The following is a 10,374-nucleotide window of genomic DNA, read 5'->3' on the forward strand; positions in this document are numbered from 1 at the left end:
CGTTATGTCGAGAGTTTTCAAAGGTTTATTTTTGGGCCGAAAAAAGACAACCCATGGTCCTTTCGAAGACGGTTCATAGTATCTGGTTCGCGTAACGTAGGCATCGGAAGATGCCATAAGTGTTGCGCAAAAGCGGTGCGCAACCACTTAAGAAGGAAAAAAAAATAAAACCTTCACTAATTAATTAATTTTAATTACTAGTAATTAAATTTTTTGCCCGACGTACGAACAAATCAAAAAGAAAAAAAAAATCGAAACAAAAAAAAAAACTTATATCTACTTGCAAAAAGTTGTCTCACTATGACCCATACTCCCCTACCAGGGGTGAGAGACAGAGTCACGCGCCACGAGGCAAAATTAAACTACAATAGGGAGGCAATGGACTTGCAAAATGTATTGTCTAATACTTATGCCGGTTGTAAACAACCTATCAGCCGTTGCAGCTAGATGGTCCGTTTGCTGCTGCTGGTGGTGATGATTGGTGTTGGTGGGTCGGCACGATGATGATAAAATGACTTGACGACCGGATGGATTACCGGGGTGGATTAAAGCTGGATGGCAACTCCAAGGGGCTCGGCCCATGGAATTCCACTTCCTCTGTTGCACACTGGTCACTTGGGGCACCCAATGGGGGGGTGAAAAAACCGCTCGGGCGGAAAAAACACCGAAAAAAATTAGATGCCGCGCGACTGAGACCGGGACGTTGTTAACCGACTGAGTGTTCAACTAGGAATGGAATCATCGGTTTGTTTTTGGCACGCTGGGTGGGAATGCTTTCTTGTTTTTTTTTTAGTCGGCACACGATTTGTTACTAATGCCTTGATTTGTGTGCCGTTCCATTGTTTTCGTACCTGTCAAATTGGAATTGCTTGGCGGATAGAAGGAAGATGGTTATCGAAAGCAATTACACGAAACAAATTAAATGATAGTTTGTTTTGAACCATAAACTTTAAACCAAATTTCTTTGGATTGTTCTTGTCATTTGTCATGCTTATTTTGAATACGATTCCCCATTTGTTTTAGGCAAATTAATTGTCATTGAAGAATGATTTTAGTTTATGTAACTTTACATGTTTTCAAACAAATAGCTTTCAAATCATAAAGCAAGCAGATTTTGGAGAATATTTGTCATTTAGAATAAGAATTGCCATTGCTTGCAAATTGGAACCAGACCACATTGAGGTTATAGTTTTTAGGACTTTCGGATTTATTGGTGATATTGAAAGTGATGAAAACAGTCGAAGGTTTTTTTTTTCATTTATCGGAAGCAAATAATCAACCACTCCCGAGCTGCCTCATATCCATCCGGTGCTGGTCGTTGTCGCCGTGGTCATGGTTGAGCCGGTGCTCCGTTTAAGCACCGTACCAGCCACCAAACAACATTGACCATCACACGGTGGTACACGCCAAGGTAGCTGGGAGTGCCGATCGTGTTGCCTTCGCATGTGTTTTTATTTTTCTTAACTTCGTTTTGACAACATTACGTTACAAAAGAAAGAAAATTAAACAATAAATGTACAAATAACGCTTACTTATTTACAGAGGTTTTCTTCTAGGTTGCTGATGTTGCTGTTGTTGTTTGCTAGCTTCAAGTGTCATCGCTGGGTTGTTGGGTGTTTTTGTTTTTTTGACAGCCGATGACACTTTTCTTTAATGTTTTTGTTTTGCTGTTGATGTTCATTTTATGGCAGTTTATCATCGTTTTCCTCACACATTTTTTTCTACTTGCTTGCAAAATTATACTAAGATATGTTTGTTTTGTTTACAACATATGTTTTTTTGATCGTCAATCGTTGGACTGACTGGGTTTTTTAGATTCTTTGCACTTCGGAAGCGTGGTTGCGCATCGCGAAGATGATTCTTATAAAAGCAGTTCGCATTTTCTTATTTCATAATAAGCAAATAAAAATTTGTATAATTTTTAATACGTTTGTGTTCGTTTTGAAATCGTTCTTCCAGTGTTCGATGCCATTGGTCAAAATTGTTTTTTTTTTGTTTTGGATGAAGTTTTGGTGCTTGCTCACAGATGGAGCAGTGGTGTCTAAACTACTTATGAAGTAAAATAGTTTTTTTGTTTAGGAAATTTGTAAGGAAGTTTGCAAATACTGGCCAACTACCAGCCGGTAGGCTGGTAGTAAAGATTGAAATTAATGTAGGAAGAGTGAGTATAATTCACTATAAAAAATTAACTAGAGTTTAAATTCGTTCCTAATAACTTGAGTGGGTTTTGTGAGTGCTTGTCAATCGATTCGATCTTTCGTCGGCGCATTACCTTAGTATCCCTGGAATCCACCCTGCTGGCCCTGGCTGTTTGGGTATCCTCCGGCAGCGGCACCGGTGTCTTCGTAGGAGATGGTTGGGCGGTATCCGTTCTGGTCGGCTTCGTAGTTCACAACTTGCTTGCGGCCATCGGGAAGCAGGACGTAGTAGCGGCCAACGGTGCGGTCTCCATCGCGAGATTCCATGTGTCCGAAATCGTTGCCTGATTGGAAGTCCTGAACGTTGTACTCGAAGTTGTACTTGGCGGGTTCAGCGTTGGCGTTAGCATCGGCATAGTTGTAACCGGCGGCACCGCCAGCCCCAGCTCCCGTTGGGGCTCCGTACTGGGCGGATGGGGCAGATGGATAGCCGTTGCTGTTTGCGTTATAGTTGTAACCGTTATTCCCATTGGAACCGCCCTGTTGGTAGTTGCTGTATGGCGACGGTGGCTCGGCTGCGACCAGAGCGGCCAGCGAGACGAATGCGACGACGGCGAAGACCTACGGATTGGGGACAAACAGATCCGATCAGAATTACACACTTGTAACAGAGTTGATTCGATTGAATCAGCGAGGAAAGAACGCTAACGATTGAGCAAATGATGCAACGCGTAGAATACAACTGAAGACTGGCACAGTTCGAGCGGAGTCACCTTGCTCAAGCTCAACCCGTCGATTTGCGTCATTGAACAAACGGAAGATCGGTTTTTTTGCTGTTCAAATTTACAAAGCCATGGTGGAATTCCGATCCAAAAGCACAACAGGGGCCTGGCTAATCAAGCTGGTTGGGGCTTGAACCCTGCGAAGATGGGTTGATCGTGTAGCATGCGGTGCACTGTGAGAATGACAGAACAAATTTTTCCCTCCAGCCAGCTTTCCATCCATCAAAGTAAGCCATACGGACGGCCGCGAGCGTGCAATAAACTGCTCATTTGTGCGCGGTAATTACTCGGCTGTGCCGCCACACCAACCGGATCGCGTACGTGATTGTTGTTGTTGTTGTTGTCATTATTATCGCGGTATTGTTGATGCCGGTTAATAATGCGCAAGTGCGAATTTGCAAGAGCTTTTTGCGATTTTTTGCTTGTTTGCTTGCAGGTGTTTTGATCGTTTTGATGAGTCATCTCGCTTGGGATGGATGGATCACAGTGTGCTGGTAATGCACCCAGCGTTCGGTGAGGTGAAATGCGCAAACAGTGGGCAATTCTTTCCGCCCGAAATCGGTAGCAGAGAGTGAAGCCATGGGAGTTGGATTTTGGAATTTTCTGATTGTTAAACAGGCGATTGGTAGAAGTGGATGTTAACAGATGTTTTCTTTTCTTTTCCCGGGGAGCGGATATAATTGCTCGGGTTGGTTTTGTTAAGCGGTGCTTTGGATGAATTTGCACAATGAGGCTCAATTGAGAAGGTGATAATGAGTATCATGGGAATTTTGGCAGATTGTGAAGCGCGGTTTGAAAATTTAAGTAAATTTGTTGGGAGTAATTGGCCGTATCAGTCATTAGGAAACTGGTCATTGTATTTTGAGTGAAAGGAGTAGCAATGAACCGTCGGATGAGTGATTCTAGAAGCAGCCCAATGAGTCCATTCAATGAGCTGGTCAGGTTTGGCTGGGTTGCCGATTTTACCAGTTTAAATCGGAAAACAAAACTGCTGAAATAGTCGTTTATTCACAGAGAAGATGGAAGCAAGTTTATTCCTCGTTTAAAGGACAAACGGAGCTAAAGGAGCTAACCAGTTGTTCTGGAAGAGCCTTGATCAGATTGAAAGCATTTCAATTTTAGGCATTGTTGTGGTAGCAATACTTCCAATTTATAGTTTTCAACAGTAACTTCACTTCGCTTCTGATTGAACACTGGAACAAACTCCGAATCTCGATCTCCAAGCGTCTGATTCAGACACTCGCGAGTGTTTTCCGATTGTTATGTATTTGATGTTTTGAAAGCGCTGCTCTATGGAAGCACTTCTTATTGATGAAGCGTTTCCAAACAAACGCTTGTCTTTAGGGATGATTTTTAGATATTTTCGATTTATATTATTACACTGCTAATAAATTAAAAATTTGCTCTGAATTGTAAATTTAACGTTTATAAATGCTAAAACACTTTTGGGCACATGTATTTGAGCGATTCACTAAAAGTTGTTTATTGACTCATCATGAATCAAATTCTGATTTGAAATATTTCATAAATTTGAATTTGAGTAGTCCACTTCATGCGTTGCAAAACAAACGCATGAGCTTTGAAATCGTGTTTTTGTGCTTCATGAGTGGCCATGTTCTGATGGCCATGACTTCTAATTCTGCTTGTCAACATCTTTGACTCACTTTTGCATCTTCGCATCTATGTTACGAATCAACTTAGCCTTCATTTATTTCCGGCAGATTTCAATCGACTCGCATATTTTCGTAGGCGTTAGGCTTCTGATTATCTGATTATTACATTACATATTACTATGTATCTAAAATTCGGGATGATGAGGGATCATCAGGGCACCCAATTGAAGCAATATAGATGGGGAGAGTGAAGGTTTCAACTCCCTGTTGCCAAAATTTCTAACATTTCGTGGATAAAGGGTGGGCTCTTCTCTCCATTCATCTTCCTGTTGGATGGCTCATTTTCTGACCAATTGACTTATCAAGTTGTTGGAAGGAGATTCTTAACTGTCCCAAGGAAATGAATAGGCGAATTGCCTATCAATCCATCCATTCGTTTTTGGCCCTGCAATCTGCATACAGCGATTTGCTATTGACAATCAGAGGTTATTCAGCTTGATCAAGTTCAACAGTGGGGAGAGCCCTCAGCTATCGGACTAGTTTCCGAGCTACAATGAATGGTAGACCACTCTCATTTATTTTCGGCTAATTTCAATCGACTCGCATATTGTCGTAGGCGTTAGGTTTCTGATTATCTGATTATTACATTACATATTACTATATATCTAAAATTCGGGATGGATCATCAGGGCACCCAATTAAAGCGTTTTAGATGGGAGAGTGAAGATTTCAACTCCTTGTTGCCAAAATTTCGTGGACAAAGGGCGGGCTCTTCTCCCAATTCATTGGGGCATCTTCCTGTTGGATGGCTCATTTTCTGACCAAGTGGCTAATCAAGTTGTTGGAAGGAAATTCTTAACTGTCGCAAAGAAATGAAAAGGTCAGTTGCCAATCAATCCATCCATTTGTTATTGGCCCTGAATACAGTGATTTACTGTTGACAATCAGAGGTTATTAAGCTTGATCGAGTTCAACAGTGAGGAGAGCCCACAGCTATCGGACTAGTTTCCGAGCTACAATGAATGGTAGACCACTGTCATCATCATCACTATCATCATGAGTGGCCATGTTTGCTTCGTAATTGATATGAAGCTTCGAATCTCTCTATTTAATATTCAACCATTTTATTCTTTGCGTTCAAAGAAAAGATTGTTTGAAGCGTTGCCAAACAAACGCTTGAATAAAGGGAGTAATTTAAAGAAAATTTGTAACTGGGAAACGATATCAATTTCCATTTGCTGTGAATCATAAGCTCGTAAATGTTTGATAATTTTACGATGAAGCGTTGCCAAACAAACGCTTGTATTTAGGTAGGAATTTTTAGATACATGCACATTTATTGAGCAACATTTTCAATTTAAGTTTGATGTGCATTGTAAATAATTTGTGAAAGTTTTAATTGTTATAAAATTTTGGGCAGCTAAGTAGCAGCATTGGACTAAACATTGTTTATCGACAGCTCATCTATTCATGAAATAAGGATGAATTGAAATTCTGATTTTATAAATTTTAATATGATTAGTTTTCTTCAAGCGCTGCAAAACAAACGCTTGAGCTTTGAACCATGTTTTTGTACTTTCTGAGTGGCCGTGTTTACTTTGAGTGGTAGTTTTGAGTCCCTATTTAGCATATAAAGTGAAAATTTGTTGTAGTATGATTAAGTAAGGTGGAAGAAGAGCTTTAGTTTACAACACAATCGATTGAAATATTGTGCAGACTGTTCATATCTTTATATTTTGGAAACTATTTAAATAAAGGACTAAAATAAATGTAATTTTGAAATAATTCATAAGCTCCAGTGATGATTTTTAATTTATTCGAATCATTAGCTTTGTAGCATTAAAAATCGGAGCATTGAAAATATTTGCTATAAACATTTAAATTCAAACCAAAACATAAAATTAAATTTTCTGATTTCTAGTAAAATATCGTTCCGAAAATATATCAATATTTTTTTCGTACTTCAATGACTCGCTTTCCTTAAAGTCAAGAAATGACGATGCTTTTATCAATTGCAATAAGCTGTGGTAATTTATGAATATAATTTCAAATCAAACCGGAAGTTTTTTTTAACATCAAATCTGTTTAAACTGTTATGCAGAGACTGTTGTGAGATTTGTGTAAACATCTTGCTGTATCTTTCATTAAAATTTCAGATACAATGTTGATGATTTATGTGATACGAGGGCATTATATTTTGTAAATTCCAATGAAATTATTTTAAGGTAGGTAGTTGTTAAATATATAGAAGTCAAATAACAAAAAAAAAATTAAATTATATTTCAGACTCGATCTTCGTAGATTTGCATTAAACTTTGCCAAATTGTTTGTTTTGGTCAAACACTTGCTATTTTGAATCCTGTAAATCACTCCAAAATGGCGTTTTCAACAAATCATAATTTGAAACCAATAGAAATGGTGATTGAATTCCTTTACAGAAAAAAATATTCAAAACAAAAGTATGTTTAAAGCTTAAGTAACGGAAAAACGATCCTCTTCGATATGTTTTGAATATTTCTCATTTAAAAACTTATGAAATATGAAATCTTCTGTGAATATTTTAAGTTGGATTCTTTAAAATTTACAAAATTCATATAAGAGATTTTGGTTAAATGTTTGAACTTGTAAAATGTTGAAACGGTTTTGAAAGTCTTAAAAATGGTTTTCTGTGCAAACTTTCGCAAAACATTGTTTAATCAAAAAGTTGAAAAGATAGTCCAAAAGTTGTTGTTAAATGATTTTTGTTAATTTTAAAGTGTTTAACTGAGGCATGTTTTATTAGCTTTTTAATAATTCTAAAAATATTTAAGTGGGCAAATTTCAGTCATTTATGTGTTGAACCCATTTCGAATCTTCGTCATTTCAATTGGAAGTGACATTTTCGAGCTATAATTTGTTGAAAAATATCGGTTTTGCCATTTTTTTTTAAAAAGATTCAAAACTGCAAAAATGTGAATGATTGATCATAAAACACAATAAAGCCAAATTTAATGTTAATTAGCATGAAACTGCTCTTTAAATAAAAAAATATGTGGAATATTGCAATTCAAAACATTTTTTAAAATGAAATTTCCGTTATATGACTATTTCCGTTGAGAAACTTTAAACTTCATTAGTAAGACAGTTAAAATTCTTGCTGTTTTTGTTAGGAGTGTTAAGAACCATGAAAGAATTTGGAAGGCTGTTTTGCCTTTGAGAACACAGTTCCTTCCACAATTGAGTTAAAACAGCAGACTGTGAACAATTTGAAACATTTTGGATGAAATCAATGAAAATTACTGAAATTATCGCATTAACAATAAACTGTTCTAATGCGAGTTGATTCGTGTGTTACAAGAACTATTTTCAACAGAGAACTCTGCGGAACATTAGAATTCTATCACTTCACAAATTGCAACAGTTTGGGAAGAAACGCAGCACCGCATTTCAACTTTGCCGCACAAATCCCACGCTTTTCACAGTCGCTTTTCACTCAGTGTCTTTGAACTTATCAGAACTGCCCCATTTCACCGCTCAAACATTGCTTCGTCGCACTTTCGGTAGCCTTTGTATCAGTCTCTGATTCACATGTTTCCATTCCATGATAAAACTCGTAAATACCTTCATGATTGCTATTGGTTTCTGTTTGTGGCTAGAACACTGGAAAAGAACACACTGGTGGTTGTTGCAGTCGATGGTGCTGACGTTGGTGTGTGGTGAGGAAAATATCCTTCTTCGATGGATGATAACTAATTGATCTGGAACGAAACCGACAGAACACAGAAGAATAAACCGTTAGTTAGAAACCGAATTAGCACTAGTATTCTTCGAAGATCCAAACAAAATTCTCAAACACATTTTGGAAAATCCAAACAAAACTCACTTGAGAAGAAAACAGCTCTAGGCTTGAGAAGCTGGTTGTTTGTACTCTAAAGGATGGTTGATTTGTGTATGATTCGATACAATCATCTCGGCCGTATTTATACAAACCACATCGAGGGAATCTGCCTTTGCCTTCGCTTGGGGTCCGAAGCTAGGAGCTCCAGCTGCTCTAGGAGAACGGCCCCCCGAAAATAAAAAAAAAATACTCTCGCATACACACAAACACACATACGCACACGATGGCAAACGCGAGCGCAACCCGTCCTCAAACGCTCGGAAATTCGATGGTAGCGGAATAGATCACCTGAAGAAGCTGCAGCAGCAGCAGCAACAGCCGTCAAGAGCTCTCAAGTGGCCCCCAAGTGGGTGGTGGGTGGGTGGCTGGGTGGTTGGCTGCTCGATCGGAGGCTCGATCGTGGTTGATGCTTCTTCTTTGTACCAACCTACGACAACATGCGGCGGAGCTCCAAGCACATGCGGGATCCATCGAAAGTGAGAGTGAAGCTGCAAGTTCCCGCGCTCGAGAGAGGAGAGCCTGTGCTCGGTCGGGGGTTGAAAGTGAAACGAGTCGAGCACGAGGAAAAAATTAGTTCATATTTTTAGCCCAGACAGTTTTTTTTTCTGCTGTTGTTTCGTGATGCTGGGAAGATCCTCTCTCGGGCACGTCTACCTCGAACGATGCGTTTTGGTGAGAAGTTATGCTTGGATCCGTGAGAGCGAGAGCGCACGTGGAATATCGGTAACGATCGGTTGAAGGTGGTGAAGGTTCTTCTTGGAGCAGATGATCACAGAGAGCGAAAGCACTAACTGACTGACTGACTGACTTGGACGATCCTCGACGGGGTGGCTGCAGGGAGATGACGACGTGTGTGTGTGACGATGACCCTGGTAGCGGTCGTGTGGTGGGTGATTGTGGTAAACGCGGAGGTCACAAGGATTAGGAATCGAGAGCGCTAAATGAAAGGAATTTGCGCACCGTGGGCTCGGAGATGGGTCGTTAATTAAATTTAGTGCAGCAGTTTATGCTGTGCTGTGCATGCATGGGCTGGAGTGATGTAATAAAGATTCACCGGCGGTAATTATAGGTTGACAGTGCGGCCCCAGGTTGAGCATGGAGAATTGTTCGATTATGAAATTCCTCAGTTCATCGAGCGTCGCATTAGGAACAAGATGAACTAATTTTAATACTCAGTGCGATCGTCAATCCATCGTAGCCCAGGGCAGGTTATTACAACAAGCAGATCACTACCTTCTACTAGAGCTTATTAGGCATTGTCGAACCACATGATTTGCTGCTTTTGGACGTTAAGCTTTGACATGATTCCAAAGCCAAAAATGAAGGATTTAGATTATACTAAGACGCTCATTTTGGTGGTACCCGGAACTGTTGTCTTCGTATTAGCTTAAATATGAGCATGATTCAAGCTGGTTTGTCACAATTGTCATATATCAACCACCCTGAAGTGGGAGTTGGATACTTTAACGGCTTTTTTATTTCAGTGATTAATGGTGTAATAAATCTGGCAAATAACTTCTTCAGTGTTTCATACCCAATAGAGATCAACAGCATAATAATTAATTAGTTCATTAAAAAGTGGTCGTCAGCAAAGTTGAAGCTGAGAAATTTTCCTATTAAATTAGACAGCAAAAGGCTAGGACCAGGTGAACAAAATAATTGAATTTCCCATAGTATTTCCCAAATAACCTTTTAAGAGCCAGTGTACGCCTTTTGGCTTTTTGACGCTTTTTATGCGAGTGTTTTGCCGGCTCTCAACTTAGTGTTCTTTGAAGCACTTGCGCAGTTATTAATTGAGTGCTTTCTTTGCCAACCAATACATATGAATTTGTATATTATGAGGCAAACGCAATGATTCTCGATTCCTTGGGAAGACGAAAAACTTTTCAATCCAATAGATTTTTTTTACATCGAACTGCACACTTAGAAAAAGTCATGTAAATTTAGGTTCCCTGAGACTGACA

General features: G+C 39.3%; 1 protein-coding gene across 1 annotated transcript; it reads right to left on the reverse strand.

Moving 5' to 3' along the window:
* Positions 1–1,828: 1,828 nt before the first annotated feature.
* LOC135711598 (pro-resilin-like) lies at positions 1,829–8,469 on the reverse strand. The gene is made up of 3 exons (XM_065234473.1): positions 8,396–8,469; positions 8,134–8,270; positions 1,829–2,759 (listed from the first exon to the last, which is right to left on the reverse strand). The coding sequence occupies exons 2-3, from the start codon at positions 8,137–8,139 to the stop codon at positions 2,274–2,276; spliced, it is 492 nt and encodes a 163-aa protein (XP_065090545.1). The 5' UTR covers positions 8,140–8,270; positions 8,396–8,469; the 3' UTR covers positions 1,829–2,273.
* Positions 8,470–10,374: the final 1,905 nt, after the last annotated feature.

This window comes from Ochlerotatus camptorhynchus, unplaced genomic scaffold, assembly GCF_037179485.1.
Source record: "Ochlerotatus camptorhynchus isolate MF236.1 unplaced genomic scaffold, CSIRO-AGI_Acam_v1.1 ptg000434l, whole genome shotgun sequence".
In the NCBI taxonomy this organism is placed as follows: Eukaryota; Metazoa; Arthropoda; class Insecta; order Diptera; family Culicidae; genus Ochlerotatus; species Ochlerotatus camptorhynchus.